The 20357-nt window shown below is 33.6% G+C and overlaps 1 protein-coding gene across 1 annotated transcript in view; it reads left to right on the top strand.

Annotated features, from left to right (window-relative positions):
• Positions 1-20357, top strand: part of NBEAL1 (neurobeachin like 1) — a 188425-nt gene that overhangs the window by 79127 nt on the left and 88941 nt on the right. The window contains exons 19-31 of the mRNA XM_032637277.1: positions 1593-1682; positions 4838-5006; positions 5480-5613; positions 6089-6248; positions 6355-6457; positions 7059-7215; positions 8722-8880; positions 10337-10496; positions 13313-13401; positions 15518-16090; positions 16428-16603; positions 17662-17815; positions 18123-18251. Of these exons, the coding sequence (XP_032493168.1) occupies positions 1593-1682; positions 4838-5006; positions 5480-5613; positions 6089-6248; positions 6355-6457; positions 7059-7215; positions 8722-8880; positions 10337-10496; positions 13313-13401; positions 15518-16090; positions 16428-16603; positions 17662-17815; positions 18123-18251 (2253 nt within the window). The remainder of the gene's footprint in view (positions 1-1592; positions 1683-4837; positions 5007-5479; positions 5614-6088; positions 6249-6354; positions 6458-7058; positions 7216-8721; positions 8881-10336; positions 10497-13312; positions 13402-15517; positions 16091-16427; positions 16604-17661; positions 17816-18122; positions 18252-20357) is intronic.

Below are 20357 nucleotides of genomic sequence, written 5' to 3'. Positions count from 1 at the left end.
TTTGAGTGTTTTCTTTGTGCCAAGAGTTGTCTGAACTTTTAAGATACAAAGATGAGTAAGTTAAAACCTCTGGCTTTAAGAAACTTACAATCTAAAGTGAAATAAATGTGTAAAAAATAAGTGCAATATAATTTTATAAACATTTTTTAGCTACCATTTATTCGGTGTTTACAATGTATTAAGCACTATGCTAAATGTTTCACATGTACTGTTTCACTTAATCTTTACAAAAGCTCTGAAGGTTATATTGTACTCTTTGTATCTTTTCTAAGCTCTAGTTGTCTGAGGCTGAGGAAAGATAAGTAACTTGCCTAGCCTCATAATTCTAGTTAATACCTAACCTGTTTAATGCTTAACCACTATACAATATTTTTGTGTTGGAATTATATACAGAATACAGTATGGGTACAAAGGAAGAGTGGTTGGTTCTTCCAGGAGGATAGAATATCATAGAAAAGATGGTTTGATTTGTGTTTTAAAAGGCGGAGTAAAGGGAGGGATGTTCAGTGAGCAACACCTACAAAGGCATAGAACGTAAAGCTGGATTCTGTGTGTATTTGGGTATAGGTCACTGAGTGGGAGCAGTTGGCCAGAAATGAAGTTAGAGGGCCAAGTGGAGGCCAGATCATAGCAAACCTCTTACGCCAGGCTAAATAGTAGGCAATGGGTAGGATTTTAAGAAGAGTGATATGATCAGGTTTGCATTTTAGAAAAAGGTCTTGAGCTACAGTGTCACAGTTGGATTGGAGAGAGAGACTGGAGGCAGTCATACCATAGGGAGATTACTGTGTTCGGACAGGTCATAGATACATAGTACCAAACTAAGGTAGTAATAGGAGAAAGACTTTTCTGTCTCGGAGGCTAATACAGTTTACATTGAGTTAAATGTAAACTCAATTTACATTTACTTTATTAAATCAATTTTTCTCAGTTGCCTTAAGAGAAAAGCAACAACCACATCATCTGTGCTAAAATTTGTAGATTTCTTTATTTTCTTTTGGACTGGGGATTAGATTCAAGAATGTTTCATTATCTGCCAGTTCACAGGTTACATGTGAGGTTCCCTGGTTTATAAACCTTTATGGAAGTTAACAGATAACTTTAACAGTTTCTAGAGTTGCAGACAAAGCTCTTAATTTGAATATAACTAAAATTGTCAGTCAGTAATATAAGGGAAAATAATGTCTTATGCCTGTGATTTGATTTTTGTATTGTGATATAATTTTCTGTACTAATGGGAATAAAACATTGAATTTTTTAAAAAGTCAAAAATCTGCTTGCATATATTGGTTTAGAATAGAAGGAATTTTAAACTATGTGATTGGTAAATGGTAAGTTCTAGCTAATCCTTATCTGTCAGATGACAAGCAGCAGTGACCTGCATTTGATGAGTGAGTGCATTAGAATCTAGTCCCTGATTCTTTTAAAAGACAATCAGAGAATAGTAATACTAAACTTAATATTGTAAGCATCTTATCCTTGACTATACTACATACCTTTTAAAATTATGGTGAAATGTTCCATATATAGTTAAAGTTATGTTTTGTCTTCATTGTTCTTAGCTGTTTGCCATATTTTTCTTTTATTTTTAGGCCTGCAAAAATTCAATCTGTCTTGATTTATCTACTAATTGTTTGCATGGAAGGTTAACAGGAAACAAAGTAGTAAACTGGGACATTAAGGTAAGTTAATGATGAACGATGGGCAGTGTATTATTTATTTAAGTGTACTGATCCTTTAAAAACTTTTGTCTTTTGAGCACCACCAGATTGATCTGAATAAGTCCTGTTTAAAATGTTTGCAGGTACACAGTTTGAAGGATAAATAAATAAGTAGTTGAATGACTATTTGATTTGTTTGTAACGTAATTACCTTTTTAAACTATGCCATGAGCTTAGCAGTTTTCATAAGAAAAATATGCTGCCCTCGTTAATAGCTCCACTTTTAAGGTATTTAATCCCTAAAACTATGTAACAGATTTCAACCCCTCAGAGACTTCTTTGATTATCCCTTTTCTCCTATATCACATTCGTCTCCTGTCCATCAGCTTTAAACAAACTTAGATCTTTCCTCTCTGAGGTTAAAGATGAGTAATTTTTCCTCTTCTTCATAACCCCGTCTAGCCATTATATCTTGTCTGCCTTTTTCATGTGCCTCATATTTATGTCTTAGCTGGATGTAGTGTCTTTGCTTCTATTTAAAGGCCTCTACTTATTTCCCAAGATGGAGTTAACTATTCTTGTCATGAGTACCTATAGCAGTTTCTATTATTTCACTTATCATGGTGAATAGTTAACTGTTTGCTTGCTTGATTCTCCAGTAGTCCTTAAGAACTTCAAAGGAGGGAACACTGCTTTTTCCCCCAGTGCCTGGCACAGGGATACATAATAACATTGTTGACTGAGTGATTAAACTAGTAAAGATTATTTGGGCTAATGTGAAAGTCAGAGATATCCTATTTCTAAAATACAGGATTTCCTTAAAAGATAAATAGAAATTACAGCCTAAGTAAAATAAAAATAAATATAAAAGTTATACTGGAACTTGCTGATAAATCAGCAAAACAACAACAACAAAACTTTTGTCTTCTAGTCATTTAATACCAATCAAATATGCTTATTGTTTCAATGAACAGAAATCATTAGGATAATTCTTTTATGTAAAAATGAATCCATAAGTTTGTATTAATCTCATGTTATTCATGTGGTATAAAGCTTTTTTCTCTTTGACTTTGAGATAAGAACACCTATTCTTACCTGTTAACATAGTAAGATTTATGACTTGTTTGCCAATTTGTAAGTTTTTTTAATTTGAATTTTATTGTATTTATTTTTATACAGCATTTTCTTATTAGTTATCTATTTTATACATATTAGTGTATATATGTCAATCCCAATCTCCCAATTCATCCCACCCACCCCCACATACCCCCCCCAACCCGCTTTCTCCCCCTTGGTTTCCATACGTTTGTTCTCTACATCTGTGTCTCTATTTCTGCCTTGCAAACCAGTTCATCTGTACCATTTTTCTAGATTCCACATATATTCGTTAATACACGATATTTGTTTCTCTTTTTCTGACTTACTTCACTCTGTATGACAGTCTCTAGATCCATCCACATCTCTACAAAAGACCCAATTTCGTTCCCTGTTATGGCTGAGTAATATTCCATTGTGTATATGTACCACATCTTCTTTATCCATTCGTCTGTCGATGGGGATTTAGGTTGCTTCCATGTCCTGGCTATTGTAAATAGTGCTGCAATGAACATTGGGGTGCATGTGTCTCTTTGAATTATGGTTTTCTCTGGGTATATGCCTAGTAGTGGGATTGCTGGGTCATATGGTAATTCTATTTTTAGTTTTTTAAGGAACCTCCATACTGTTCTCCATAGTGTCTGTATCAGTTTACATTCCCACCAACAGTGCAAGAGGGTTCCCTTTTCTCCACACCCTCTCTGGCATTTGTTGCTTGTAGGTTTTCTGATGATGCCCTTTCTAACTGGTGTGAGATAATACCTCATTGCAGTTTTGATTTGTGTTTCTCTAGTAATTAGAGATGTTGAGTAGCTTTTCATGTGCCTCTTGGCCATCTGTATGTCTTCTTTGGAGAAATGTCTATTTAGGTCTTCTGCCCATTTTTTGATTGGGTTTTTTGTCTTTTTAATATTGAGCTGCATGATCTGTTTACGTATTTTGGAGATTAATCCTTAGTTGAGATAAGGACACTTATTCTTACCTGTTTACATAGTAAGATTTATGACGTGTTTGCCAATTCGTAAGTTAACTTTTGATGTCATGTATAAGATTGGTTTTATAAGGATAGTTTTATGGATTACTTATATAGAGAAAGCTGATTATTTGCGTTATACATTATACTTGAAAATCAAAGCAGTCTTTGTTGCCTTGAGTATAGATATGTAGAAATCAAAAAGGAACAGAATTATCAAGAACAAGACTATTGCTTTTTTATACTGTAGCAAAATCAAAGCCAAAAAAAGTTAAATGACATGACAACTGGGAAAAAAAACACTTCCCATCCAAAATTCTAGTTTACTTACTGTAAAAAGCCCTTAAAAATCAATATGAAAAACAGGCAAAGACTATGAAGAGGTGGTTTACGGACTTAAGGTATGTAAACACGGCAGTTCAGAACATTTTAGCAGTTAATAATAGCTAATCTTATATAACACCCATTGTATGTCAGGCACTAAGCACTTTTCATGTATTAGATTATCTCATCCTTGTAACAGCTTTACAAAGTGGGAATTAATATTATCCTCATCTTACAGATGAAGAAACTGAGGCTAGGGAAATTAGTAACTTGTCTAAGATACTGAATATATTTTGTTAAGCTATCCAGAATAGTCAGTCACTTTGAACTTCAGTTGAAGCCACTCACTCCACCTTTTTTGTAAACTTAAAGTAGAGGAGTCAGTCATATTTGTACTGCAAATACATTCTTTTTTTTCATGACTTGTTCTCCTGTTTGTTGTGACTAATTGCCTTGTGACAGTTGTTACCTCTTATATCACTAGTGTTACGTTGTGAAGTCTACTTATGGGGTCATGTTTAGATTGCCTATGTTGGGAATTCGTAAACTTGGGAAAACAAAGGTGTATTGAAATGGTCTGGTCTTGTCTCTTGAGTATTGATTTTGGTGACCCTTGAGACTGCTCTTTAAAGCATATGCCTGTAGAAGGGTTCCTTTAGCTTAGGCCATCATATACTTTACTTAAAGGTTTAGCAAATTGTAACCTCATACATGCTGTGTAGGTATTAAATGAGAAAATTGCCTGTGTTTTATAAGATTAAAAAATTGTAGTTTCCTCTTTCAGGACAGCATAAACTGCATAGGTGGAGTAAATGTACTTTTTCCTCTAATGGAACAAATCAGCCACTTTGGTGAAGGACAGATTCCTGAGGGATTGAATGAAAGCACAGTTCCTGAATTGATAACACCTGTAGAAGGAGATTGGGTGGTATTGAACTCCACAAAGGCATCAGGTATTAAGCTGAAATTAACGTGAACTAGTCATTGAGAAACTTGAGAATTAATTGAAAGATAGATTGAAATGTCTTGCTGAAGACATAGATTGAATGTCATGATGAAGAAACTTAACCATTTGAAGCTGAAGTAGTCCATCCCTAATTTTACTAATGGAGTTCAGAAAGTGCATAATACTTCAGTGAAAACACTTAAGATGTTGATTATACTCTTGACTATCCTTAGTTTGTACTGTTAGCAGAAATCAGACAACATTGTTAAATTTATGGTAGAGAAAATATTTACATGTTCATATAAGTATATAATATGCAGTCACTGATTTCTCTGATATTTATGTTCTGCAAGTGACCTTTGGATGCAAATTCCTGAACCAAATTCCTTGTTTGTTATAATATGCATATGATATAGAACATGTGATACAAAAGTGATTAGCATAATTATGATAATTAATGACATCTTCACAATTCCACAGAGTCAAGACTAGAGAGAAATTTAATTGCAACATTTATCTTGATTGTGAAACACTTTATTCAAAGACATCCTATTAACCAGGACAATCTTATTCACTCCCATGGAGTTGCCATTCTTGGTGCCTTACTTCAAAAGGTGAGCTAGTCTAACATTATGTAGATGTGACTGATGATTGTAATTACCAGTTAGTGTTGAGGTTTTTTTCTTTCCAATAAATAAATATATGTATATATTTTTTATTGAATATATTTTGAAAATTATACTATTATAGCTTAAGTTATATTAATGGATATAATTTATTTCACAAGCCGCTTTTTAAAACTTGAATCACCTTATACAAGAACTACATATCTTACATAACAGTTTATAATCTTTGATATAAGGACCTTGTGTGTTAACTTTGGTATTTGGGATATTTCATCATTTAAAGACACTATTTTAGGAATATGTTCTAGAGTTACATCAGAAAAAATAATGTTTAAATTGTTTATATTTTTCTAACCAAGCGTTTTATATTTAGTAGATGTTCTGAATTAATCATTTCAAATTATATCTTAATGACAGTTATTTAAACTGAACTTTACAGAACCCTCTTCTATTTGGATTTCAGGTGCCAAGCACCTTGATGGATGTTAATGTATTGATGGCAATTCAGTTACTCATTGAGCAGGTATCATTAGAGAAAAATATGCAGCTCCTGCAACAAATGTATCAATATTTACTCTTTGACTTCCGTATTTGGAACCGTGGCGATTTTCCCTTTCGAATTGGTGAGAGCAGGCTGTTGGATAAATTTTATAGTTGTTTTAGAAATGTATTACTACTTATGTGACTTTATTTTAGGTATATAATTGAAGAGTGAACTTTCTATTTTAGGTCACATACAGTATCTTTCCACCATCATCAAGGACAGCAGGAGAGTTTTCCGAAAGAAGTATGGTGTACAGTTTCTCCTAGATACACTTAGGATTTATTATGGGTATGATATCCTTACTCCTTCTCAGTTTGATATTGTTTCTGTTACTTGACTGGAACATCTAGATTGTTTATTTTCCAGCAGTTCTAATACCTTTAACTTCAGAGAGCCAGGATGTTGTGGAGGTTAAAATGATGAACAGTGGATCACATACACTGGGTTTGAATATTATGTTTCATTAATTGTCTAGCCATAGGCAACTTACTCAACTTTTCTGTGCTAAAGTTTTCTGCTTTGTGACAAGGAGATAATAAAACTGTATGACTTCCTATGGTTGTTTTGAGGATTAAATTAAATGATTTAATAATGTGTAAAGCACATGGAACTGTGTCTGCTACATAGTATTGCATAAATATAAGCTGTTTTAACAATTTTTGTCTTAGTATTGCATAAATATAAGCTGTTTTAACTATTTATGTCTTTGTCATTGCAACTCCTAACTTCAAAAGGTTTTCCTTAAAAAGAAAAAGAAGCCAAAGATGCTGTGAATTCTAATAATTACACGGAAACAACTTCTTTTAAACTATGAAATCTTTTATATATAAAAGTACAAAAATATAAAAATTTAAAATTTCAATTCTTGCCCATTTACTTTCTCTTTCAGGAGTGATAGTAAATATAGTGAGCTGTCTCTAGATGATATTCGAACAATAAGGACTTCTTTGTATGGACTAATTAAATATTTTCTGTGCAAAGGCGGAACTCATGAAGAGATACAAAGTATTATGGGTTATATATCTGCTATCAATGAAGAAGAACAGGTATTATGCTCTGGATAAATCTGTTATTACTTTTTAATAATTAAGTTGCTATATCATCTACTTTTAAACTTACATGTAATATAACATTTTAAGAGTAAAATGTTTATAGTGTCACATATAATATTAATAAGCAGTTAAAGAGGTAAATTTTATCTCCTAACTGAAAGTTTAATAAAATAAATGGCAGTGTAATAAAACATTTATTTTCTAGCTAATAGTAAAATATTAGCTAGAAAACAGTATGTGGAAATACTTGTTCTGGCAATTCTAAAATCTGTTTTCGTAGGCCACATGATGTATATTTAACTGTTATCAAAGTTACTAGGCAGATTTGTAACATGAATTTTAATACATCATAGGTTCGTAAAAATTTTGCATAAAGAGTAAATTATAACTGTATTTCTATTTTTAAATACTTCTATGTACACTATTCATTTTTACCTCAGAACTGCCCTTTAAGACAGTGGTTCTCAATGTATGGACCCACTTACCTGGGAATTTTTTAGAAATGCAAATTATGGCCAAATCAAGCCCTCCAGGTGATTCTGATGCATGGTAGAATTTGACCACTGATACAAAATATACAGACCAGGAATTATTCTTCTCATGTGCACATTTGGAAATATATGTTCAGAGAGATTAGGTGACTTAAAAAGTTACACAGCTGATATACCTGGAAAAATAACCCAGGTTTATTTACTGCTCTTTCTGTGCTCTTTCGGTATACCACTCTCAACACCAAATCTGAGCATCCTTGATTTATGTTGACTCAAATATTTTGCCCTCTATCATGATATATGCATTGTGTACTCAGTGGTTATATGACTTCATAATTGGTATTATATAGAAGAGTTAACTTAGGCTATTTCCTTATAAGGTTGAACTACTTCAAAAGCTTCTCATATTTAGAATAATGAATAATCATCTTATTTCATGATAGCTGTATTGTCACCTGCTATGATTCATTGCCAATGATATTTTCTTGGTCAATTTAGTCAAACAATTATTTATTGAACACTTTTATTATACATATACATAGAGTAATACTAGATATTGTAGGTATTTAATGATGAAAGAAGTATCATTCTTATTTTTAGCCTAATGGAGGCAGGGATAGATAAGAAATGTTTATAAATAATTATGAAACAAAAGGAGTATGATAATATCTATAAAAGAAATATGAAGTCCCATGAGGTTTTCACTGGAGAGTGTTACATGTTGAGGAGACTAGGAACGGCTTCATGGAAGAGATGGCTTTTCATATGGACCAAGCAGGATAGGAATGGTTCAGCGGGTGAATGTGAGTAGTGAGAGGATATACAAAAGGAAATGGAATAAGCCAAAAGCCTAATGGAGGAAAGGCAAGGACGGTTCAGAAGACATCAAATAATCCAGTTAAGCTAGAACATGAGGGTATAGAGGACTTAAATAACTATTTGTGGTTTATGACTTTATTTATGCTTCCATATAATGAGTGTGGTTGTTTGTGTTGCTTAATTTTAAAAGCTTTTTGGAATTTTGGACATACTCTTCAGTCTCCTACGAACCAGCCCAACTAGAGGTCAACTCTTCTTACTGCTGTTTGAACCAGGAAATGCTGACATACTTTATGCCTTGCTCTTAAATCAGAAATACTCTGACAGACTAAGAGAAATCATTTTTAAGGTACAAACATGTCTTAAGAGTCTTTATATTTGGGGACATTTGTGGGTGTATGCATTTACATGGAACATATCCATTCTATGAATGTAAATTCTTTTTTTCATGTCTACTTCCATCTAATTTTAAATTGTTCAGTTTGTTTTGATATATATTTATCATGTTTTTGTTGTTTATGTATTTTAAAACTAATTATATTGTAATCTTATCAATAATTTCAGTGGAAAATCTACTCTGCCATACTAACGTAGAACCTCTTATCCCCCTTTTGACTTACAGTGGGTCTGTGTGGCAGATCATACTAAGCTTATTTAGCATCCACTGTTTATCAGGCACTAAACCCTTTTTATATATTAGTTTACGTAGCTCTTGTAGCAACTTTATGAAGTGGATATTATTATTATCCTCATTTTACAGACGAAGAAACTGAGGCAGAGAAATTAATAACTTGCTAAAGGATGTAGGACATATTTTATTAAGCTATCTAAAATATCCCAAACTTTGAACTTCGGCTGAAGCAGCCCACTCCACCTTTTCAGTTAACTAAAATTAAAGAAGGCGGTCATATTTCTGCTGCAAATACATTTTTTTTTCATGATTTATTCTCATGTTTGTTATGCCAAATTGCCTGTGACATTTGTTTCCCCTTACATCATTAGTATGACATTATAAAGTCTACTTGTGGGGTCATGTTTGGATTGCCTATGTTTGGAATTCTTAAACTTTGGAAACAAAAGTGAATTAAAAGTGGTCCTACATAGTCTCTCTTGAATATTGGTTATGGTTGACCCCTGAGGCTACTCTTTAAAACATCTGCCCACACAGGGTTCCTATATGGAGATTTAATGTTATTTCTTCAAAAATGGCCTTGCAGGGTTGTTCATGATATTATTTTGCCAAGATTACCCTTTCCATATAGGCTTTCAGTATCTCACTTTGTAAAAGATTGATCTAACTCCAAGAAGTATGGGGTTACTAATTCATTCTTCCATTTTAGCATATGGATGGGTTGCTTCACAAAGTATTTCCTCGTTGTTGAAAATTATTTTGACAACTGTCACATAAATAGATTACTAGATTGATCTAGAAGTATCTCTGTTTTCTTTCAGAGCACACCTTTGTTCCTCTTGCAAGCTACAGGATTTGTTTCCATCTACACTGTAGCCATTAAAAGAAATTTTTAAAGTATTCCTTTCATCTACCAAGAAATTTATATAAACTAGGGTTTTAAACATATTAATTATTCAAATGCAGTTGCATTTCAGTCCAGTTCATTTTTAAATTTATTTTTTAATGATAGCAAGATAATGGAGTGTTCTTCCCTATTTAGTGCTATTTTTTTAATACTTGAGGAATAAAATGATACTCTAGAAACATTGTACACTAATATTTATTCGATATTAACCTAAGTGACAATCGTTCTTAGTTCTCTATATTGAGAATATATTACTGTTGTGACCAGGTTATGGAACAGATGTTGAAATGCACGAACGTTTATGAACGAAGTAAACAACGTATTCGACTTAGAGAAGTTGGCTACTCAGGATTAGGGCTCCTTCTTAATGAAGCACCTGTTAATACTTCTCTCATTAAAAGTCTCACCAATCAAATTATAAATACAGGTATGACTAAGGCTAAAATATTGATACATTTAAGAAATGTTCTTCATAGTCATGTAATTCTATTTGATGGCCCTGAATTTTTTTCTTCTGAAATTCTTTCTTCTTTTCCCCTCTTTCCTCAGGTTGCTTTTAAAATTACCTATTACTTGATTCAGCAGGGCTTTTCTTGGGTACTGTTTCAAATGTACCTTTGTTGTTTTTGTCTCCCCGGAGCATAGCATAGTACCTTACTTGGTAGGCCTTCAGTAAATGTTTATTGACTGAGTGATTAGTAAATAATTCAGTCTATGTAAAACAAAAAGGACACTAGAGAAAATATGTACAAGATATTCTTTTTCCTTTCAGAGCTTAAATTCTTAAAGGGAAAATGAAAACTAATTTCAGATATTCCTTTTTGTTTCTAATTTTGCTTTTATGAACCTTTTTGTAAGTAGTTCCTACAAACTATAAAATTTTTGTCAGATGCTAGGGGTTCAGAAAGGTATAAGATAAGGTTCTTTGTCTTGAGTGGTTTATCATCTCATTGAGAAGACATGTACATAAAAAGATAAATACAAGTATAAGATCCAAGCAGTATCAACAGTATGTTCAGGCAATCAAAATAAAAGAAGAGCTTTTTAGGGTTTAGTCAGGGAGATGTTAAACATTCTAAACCTATTGTTTTTGTAAAATTTGAACATATCTACAATTCCTATTTAAAATGAAACAATTATTTCTGCGTTTATATGACTATTACATACAGTTCTTTCTTTGAGAAAGAAGAAAGCTGGAGGCATCACACTTTCGGATTTCAAACTATACTACAAAGTTATAGTAATCAAAACAGTATGCTGCAGTATGCATAAAAATAGACACATAAACAAGTGTAACAGAATCAAGAGCCTAGAAATAAAACTATGCGTGAAGAGTCAACCAGTATTTGACAAGGAATCCAAGAATACTTAATGGAGAAAGATAGTCTCTTCAATAAATGTGATTGGTAAAACTGGATACACACTTGCAAAAGAATGAGAATGGACTCCTGTCTTACACCACCCACAAAAATTAACTCAAATGGATTAAAGACTTAAATGTAAGAACTGAGCTGTGAAAATACTAGAAGAAAACATACGGGAAAAACTCTTTGACCTTGGTCTTGGCAATGATTTTTTGCGTGTGACACCAAAAGCACAAGCAGCAAAAGTTAAAATAAACAGTGGGACTAAATCAAACTAAAAAGCTTCTGTGGACTTACCTGGTGGCGCAGTGGTTAAGAATCCGCCTGCCAGTGCAGGGGACATGGGTTCAAACCCTGGTCCGGGAAGATCCCACATGTTGTGGAGCAACTAAGCCCATGTGCCACAACTACTGAGCCTGCACTGTAGAGCCCATGAGCCACAAGTACTGAGCCCGCGTGCCACAACTACTGAAGCTCGCACGCCTAGGGCCCATGTTCCACAACAAGAGAAGCCACCACAATGAGAAGCCCACTTGCCGCAACTAGAGATAACCTGCACACAACAATGAAGACCCAATGCAACCAAAAATAAATAAATTTATTTATTTTTTTTAAAAAAGCTTCTGCATAGCCAAAGAAACCATCAACAATATGAAAGGGTAGCCTATGAAATGGGAGAAAATATTTGCAAGTCAAATCTGATAAGGGGTTAATATCCAAAATATATAAGGGATTCATAGCATTCAATAGCAAAAAATCCAATTAAAATATGAGCAAAGGACCTGAATAGACATTTTTTCAAAGAAGATATGCAAATGGTCAACAGATACATGAAAAGGTGCTCATCATCCTTAATTATCAGGGAAATGAAAATCAAAACCACAATGAGATATCACCCCCCTCCTGTTAGTTTGGCGGTTATCAAAGAGACAAGAGATAATACGTGCTAGTGGTGAGGGTGTGGAGAAAAGGGAACCCTTGTGTGCTGTTGGTGGGAATGTAAGTGGTGCAGCCACTATGGAGAACAGTGTGGAGGTTCTTAAAAAATTAAAAATAGAACTACCATATGATTCAGCAATCCCTCTTCCAGGTATATATCTAAAGGAAATGAAATCATATCTCAAAGAGGTATGATCTGCAACCCCATGTTTATTGTACCATCATTCACAATAGTCAAGGCATGGAAACAGCCTAAGTGTCCATCAATAGATGAATGAATAATAAAGATGTGGTGTATATATATATATATATATATATATATATAAAATGGAATTTTAGCCATAAAAAAGAAGGAAATCCTGCCATTTGCAATAAGAGCCTAGAGGGCATTCTGCTAAGTGAAACAAGTCAGGCAGAGAAGGAAAATACTGTGTGATCTCACTTACATGTGAAAAAAGAAAATTGAGACAGGGTAGGTTGGTAGTTGCCAGAGTTGGGGCAGTGGGGGAAACAGGTGAAGGTACAAGGGGTACAAACTTCCAGTTATAAGTATGTTGTGGGGATCTAAGGTAAGCGTGGTGACTATAGTTAACAATACTGTATTGTATATTTGAAAGTTGCTAAGAGAACATATCTTAAGTGTCCTCACCACAAAAAGAAATATAGTAACTATGTGAGATAATGGGTGTGTTAACTGACCTTATTGTGTAATCATTTTGTAATATATACATATATCAGATCATCATGTTTTATACCTTAAACAGTGTTTTATGTCAATTATATCTTAATAAAGTTGGGGGAAAAAATAAAGGGCATCTGTTGTTGACAGCAGGAAAAAAATAAAAATGAAATGATTGTCAGCCTTTATATATAACTGTTACCACAGTTCTTTCTCTGGTTTTCTCTAGTATTTAATTTTAACTTTTTTTTCCCATCATAGATCCTGCTATTAATTTCAAAGATCTGTTATCTGTGGTATATATATCTCACAGAGCACGTATAAATGTCAGGGTAGTCATCTGCAGAAAGGTTAGTAAACTTTAAAGATGTACTTTAAAAATTGCAGTATCGTTGTATTGTGAAGAACTTTTAGATTGAGTATTTTTCACCAGATATAAGTTTAATATCTTTTATATGACATAATTTTATAGTTTCCTTTTTTGAGGTGAATTAACTTTATATAATCATAAGAAATCAGCATATAAATTTGTTCTTCTTAGCCATACATGAGCTCCTGGAAATAATGCCCTTTCCAGAGTCAAAAATGTATTACCAGAGAATATTTTCTTTATTCAGAACCTTTTGTTGTGACCATTTTTAATGCAAACACCATATTTTAGAGTTTCTGAATCTCTTAACCTTTGTGGAAAAGATTTTCCGTAGTTTGTTTATGAGTGTATTCCAACAATGATTTACCTTCAGTCCACTCATTTAACCTCTAAGTCGGCGAATTGTTACACCATGCGCTTCTTCCCGATTATATCCTTCTCTCTCCTCTACTGGCAACCACTGACCAGTCTAGTATTTAATTTGCTTCCTTGTTTTTCTTTTTAGTTTTACTCCCTAATTATGTCACAGTACCTTTCCATCAGTAAATCTGGATATGTCTTTCTCTTTAACAGCTACCTAGTTTTTTATTCTATGGCTATTCTATAAAAGTATTATCTGGTTCCCAGCTGATGGACATTTAGATTGTTTCCTGTTTTACCATACTTACAAACTTCTGTTAGGAACATTTTTTTACATTTGTCTTTACCTATCCATGGTAATACATATGTAGGACATAATTCATGAAATGTAATTTTTCTGTCAAAGAGTATTCACATTTTACATTTTAATGGATTTTGGCATGTTTTCCTTGAAGCAGGTCATGTAAATGGATCCTTTTCCTTTCAGTGTGCAATTAGAAACCTCTTTCAGTACAGCCCAGTTTTTATTCATTATGTGTTTATAAAATTGCTTTAAAATAAGTCTGAAAATTTTAAAGTCATGAAATCATGAAAAGTTTCTTTGCCAACCAAAGGTTAATATGTTCAACTTAATGTGTTTAAAATTGCTACTGTGCACTGCTACAGTAAAGGTAGCTCACTGATTGATGGCATTAAGTGAGGAAAGAAACTTAACGTGTCATCATGACTCACTGCGACTCACTGCTTTCTATATCAGCATCGGTGTACATAAGAACCATTAATTTTGAAGTCTGTACCAACATAACTCATTTCCTGCTATGAAGTTTGTCAGAGTTAGAAATTCTGATAAAAGAGATACTCTATAAACACTGGGAGCCAAAGTTCTTTTCATCTACTTAGAAGTTTATTGGCTTTGTGATTAAAATGTCTTAAAGATCTTAACAGCATTTCTGATAGTGTTTGAGAACTTGTTTTTTTCCAAAAAATGTGAAGTCAGTTGGGATACTAGAGATCATACACATTGCCATGTAAATGTCTACTCTTTAATTTCAGTTTCTTATTCTAGCTAAATATCAGCATCCATCTCATTGGAAATAGTTTTCTGGAATTAAAGTTCAGTTTTTGTTTTGTTTGTACCATGTAGAGTTAATGAAAAAAAATGCTTTTGTAAAAGCAGACATTAACTTTGCCTGAGGAAAAAATGAGGTGGGAAAACATTCTTGGTGTACCTAGTTTCTGTCAAAGTTTCTTATGTGTTCTAGTTTACTCCCTAACCATAGTTCCAGAACTGTGCCTGGCACATAGTAGATGTTCAGTATTTACTAAACAAATGTACTAGGCTCATGGAAAGTACTTAGTTGAGAGGATATAACTTTATTACATTTTATATATACCTTAATTCTATCTATATTTTTTTCTCCAACCAAATTAAATTAATGACGTGAGTGTGTTGGTATGTGGAGGATTATTTTATCTTTTTTTCCTTTTTTATCTTTCAGCAAATATTTGAGTCCCAACTCTAGATATACAATGAGTAATATGCAGATTAGTTAAAAATACAATGTCTGCCATCCAAATATTTTCTAATCTAGTTAAGAATATAATCATTTGAAAGTATATCCTTCCAAAGTTTCTTATTAAATTACTTTGTCATTAAAATAGCTGAAAAGAAACTGTTGTTGATGTAAAGTACTGTACACTTTTTGACGAATTTTGCATTCATAATCTCTTCACAGATTTTACAGATTTTACAGTCCCAGCCAGATGCAGCACATCAAATATCTCAACAAGTGGGTTGGCAAGACACTTTAGTTAGGCTTTTTTTAAAAGCAAATTTTGAAAATGGAAATACTCTTCATAAGCACGGTAGGGCTGTTGTAATGAAAGACAATGATAAAAATATATCAGCTGAAGATATGAAGAGGAACTCTGATGAAAAGACAGATGAGGAAAAAATCAGCTCTTTTGCCTCAGCTCATGTGTCTTCAGATCAGTGGAGTTTGGAGGATAGACACTCCCTAGACTCGAACACACCATTATTTCAAGAAGATAGCTTGATGGGAGAATTATCTTTCAAATCAGAGAATCGAGAATTCTGGCATAATAACCCTTCACATCTGAGTTTAGATCTCAGTGGAATTGATTCATGTGAACTGAGTGATAGTGGAGGTCAAATGCCAGACAGCTTGCCTAGCACGCCATCCCCGATAGAGTCCACTAAGTCATTTTCTGTGCAGTCTGACAAAGAAAGCAGCATCACAAATGATGTGGGCTTTAATGATGACTTCCCTTTACTTGAAAACCAAGAGGTAAGATTCCTTATTTGTCCAAATGTGGTTTTATTTTTTTTATGTCTGACTTCAGAAATGTGTGATTGTTAACAATTTCATGTATTATTCATGTTCCAAGTCTCATGATCTAAGGTATTAGAAGCCTAGAAGTCACCAAATTGTGAGTGTCTTGAGAGCAAAGCCAGTGTCTTATTCATCTTTACATCTCTAGGGCCTTCGTAGTAAAGTTCCAGGTTCATGCAGCCACCTTAAAAATACGTTGAATGATTATAATTCATGTACCTGATGGTTCTCATGATCTGCTTTTAACACCCCCTCCCTCTAATAATTTCATATTAATTTCTCTTTTTTATAGAGATGTGAGGAAGAGCTTATTCAATTACTGACAAATATTTTGAACTGTGTAATGTGTAAGGGACTAGAAAAGTCTGATGACGATACTTGGATTGAACGGGGACAAGTGTTTTCGGCACTAACTAAACCAGGAATATCCAGTGAGCTACTTCGACCATCAGATGAAATAAAACTAATGTAAGCATTCATTTGGTGATATGCCCTCTCCTTTTAGAGTGGGCAGGAGTCCAAAATAATATTTGTTGTTGAACCTTTGTTCAGTATTCAGTGGATGTAGAGAGAGAGAAAAGGAGAAGCTTTGTGCTCAGCCTTTCTCCTGTCTGTTGCCATTCTAGTGGGATCTAGAGAGAAATCCAAAGCTAACTCCAATGTGAGGAGATTTAATTCTTACATTAATTTGGATTCTAAGTGATTATATATTCCTTGTTTAAGTTGTTTTCTGCAGTATCTAAGCACTTGGTGCATGTGTTCTACAGTCTTGTCCAAATTTGAGTGCTTCCATGCTAAAGGAAGGTAGTAGTGTTTTCATGAAAATTACTTCTCTAAAGTTTTGAGTTCCCTGCATATGATAGAACACTGTATCAACAGCACACTAGAACAGAATTACTTTTTTGTTTTTCCATAGGTCTAGACTCTCTGTAAGGCATAAGGCTTTCTTCCCTAACATTTCCAATTTCAGTTTTTTGTTTTGTTTTGTTTTGTTTTTTTGCGGTACATGGGCCTCTCACTGTTGTGGCCTCTCCCGTTGCGGAGCACAGGCTCCAGACGTGCAGGCTCAGCGGCCATGGCTCACGGGCCCAGCCGCTCTGCGGCATGTGGGATCTTCCCGGACCGGGGCACGAACCCATGTCCCCTGCATCAGCAGGCGGACTCTCAACCACTGCACCACCAGGGAAGCCCTCCAATTTCAGTTTTAAAGAAACTTTTAAGTATCTCATGGAGTCTGGAATGTGAATTATTTTCATAGCTTTTTCAAGGTCAAGTCAAACAGGTAACTTTTACTTTGCCTTTTCATATTAGGTATATTAAAGATAAGTACTCCAAAGATTAAAAAGTTGCTTCATTATTACTAAATTCCATCCACAGTGTCTTATACCTGCCAGTGATACTGTATCTTTGGAGGTACGTTCCTATTAATAAATAACGACGTTTGTTGTTGCTGGGTTATTTTTTTTGGTGACCTGTTATTTTTATAAATTTTAAATGGTTTTAAGAGGACTTTGTTTTATACTTAGTTTGCTACAGAAGATGTTAGAATGGGCAGTCACAGAAAACAAAGAAGCAAAATTTAATCCAGTAACTGCTGAAAATGCTTTCCGACTCATGCTGATCATACAGGACTTTCTGCAGTCAGAGGGACTAGTTAATTCGAACATGTGGACTGAGAAGGTACAGTAACATCTCTTTGAAATTATTTTTTTGGTAGTGAAGGACTTTCAAAGAAAGAAATTTTGTATCCCCTCTTTTCAGAGCATTAATATTTAATCAGATGTGATAAACATGGATAAGATGTGATAGTCGCAGATGTGATAGTTACTTTTGTTAAGTAACTCTTACTAGGATAATTCTTTTGGTTTTTACCAACTGAACATTGAATTAGTTTTGAAATATTTATGATTTGTATTACTGTTGGGAAAACTCATCAGTAGATTTGAAAATGGAATGTTTTTATTTCTCAATTTTTCCTTTGTGTTAGCTTTTAGAGGATATGATGCTGCTCTTCGACAGTCTGTCAGTCTGGTATTCTGAAAGTCCAGTATGGGTGAAACTCTCACAGATTCAAATCCAGATGCTTCTAGGCTTCATTGGAAGGGGTAATTTGCAGGTTTGTCGATTCTTTTTTGTTATTTTATATACTCACATGCAACATAGGAATTTGTGCAGTAACTGAATGGCAATTATGTTTTCAGCATTTTTATTTTTTAATTAGTTTCAAAAATATCATGATTTAATTCTAGTTTCAGTTTTGTGAGATGAGAAAGAAGCTTGAGAGGCGGCTAATCGATTCTTTTTTCCTGATGTTTATGATTCAGTATAATTTAAGGTTTCCTTTTAGAGGATTTATGTATAGCTTATATTAGAGGGCATTACTCACATCATCTACATTTAGTATAGCTAGGAGCTATACAGCCTGCATAGACTTTTATACGTGTGGAGTTTAGGGCTTGCATTTTTAGGAAAATTATTTTTTAAATTGTTCTGTCAAAATCTTTTTCTGTACTTAATAATCCACTAATTCAGTTTTACATTTATCTCATTTTTCTTCATTTATTAAACACTTACTGAATACCTACCAAGTGTTAGCATTGTGCTAGGTTTCTACTATAAAAATAAATAAAAGATGGACCCACAGAATATTTATTATTTTCAAAAATTCTAAAGGTTGGGAAAGTTCCATGCAGATTTTAGTCTGTCATCTTTCTATTTACATTGGATGCTTGTGATTACCTGCATTGGATTAGTCATGACATGTATTGCATGGTTATTTATCTGGCCCTTTTTATTTTCTTTTGATAATCGTTTCTAATATAAACTTGCTATAATATTGATAAGAACATGAGGAGGTTAAAATACCATAAGGTTGCCCTATTTTAAAAAGACCATATTTTTCAACAGATAGTCTTTTCCAGTCATTAAAGAAAACATACTCATTGTGGAAAGTACACAAAAAGCATAAAGAGAAAAAATAGATAAAACATCCTTCATCCCATAGCCTAAGAGAAAACAACTGTCAATATTTTAATGTTTTTTTCTCTGTATATATTTTTTCAGATGATTAAAACCATCATATATTTTGATAATTTTGTGTTCTTTTTTATTTTTCTTACAATTATATTAAACTCATTTCCCCACATTACTAAATTTTTAAAGATAGTGGGGTTTTTTCCTAACCATAAAGGTAACACATGGTCATTGGAAAAAACATGGAAAAAGCAGAAAAGCTAAACAAAAAATAAACATTCTGATATGTGGATGATTAAAATTTGAATTGTACAGCTTTTAAATACAGTTTGAAAATTATATGAAGAACTCAAAAAAAGTTATTATATGCTTTGTCTAGTAATTCTACTCTAAAACTATATCCTGAGGTAATAATCTAAAATACCAAACAGTATTTGTACACATAGATGTTCATTGTAGTTTTCTTTTTTTCTCCATCTAGAAATAGAACAAAGGTAACTTTTTTGGCTTTTTTATTAATATGAGTCTGGTGGCTGGCTGTTAAAGCTCTTGCAGCCAGCATACCAGGTAGTTCTTTTTTTAGATATTAGAACTCTGTTTTTTTCCACTCATGATCACCCTCAGTGTTTTTATCCTTGGTAAGATTTCCAAGGAGAAGTAAAATGTCTGTTTTAATTTGCTCATGATTAAATATCCAGTGCCTGTACCATAGTAGCACTCTATAAATACTTATTAAATAAATAAAGTGTGCAGCACCTACAGGTAAGACTGATCCTATCAACCAGTAGTTAGTGACCTATAATACTTCTCACTAGCTACTTGTTTAATTTCACTCCCTCAGGAATAAAAGCATATTTCCCTGAGTTTGTGCATGTTAAAGGCTGGGGAAGGAACCCCTTCCCTTATAGGGGTTTAAATAGAGTTGCCTGCAAAAAGAATCTGGCTAGCAAATTTGTTTTGTTTGGCCCATGCATTATTTAATTGCCAGCATTTAAGTATTAGGAGATTTCACATCAATGCCAGGATTTCCCAGGTTGTCTTTAAAGCAGGACTGAGTAAGTTGTTGATTTATTTAGATGCAGTATATGGTCACCGCGTTGTCTGGGTTTCTGCTCCTTCAGTTGTCTTAGCTCAGCCAGTGATTCTCTTCACTAGCTACACATGAAATCACCTAGAGGAGCTTTTTTAAAATGCCTTTGTGGGCTTCCCTGGTGGCGCAGTGGTTGAGAGTCCGCCTGCCAATGTAGGG

The sequence above is a fragment of the Phocoena sinus genome, chromosome 7, assembly GCF_008692025.1.
Source record: "Phocoena sinus isolate mPhoSin1 chromosome 7, mPhoSin1.pri, whole genome shotgun sequence".
Classification (NCBI taxonomy): Eukaryota; Metazoa; Chordata; class Mammalia; order Artiodactyla; family Phocoenidae; genus Phocoena; species Phocoena sinus.
This window is presented reverse-complemented; position numbering and strand designations above follow the sequence as displayed.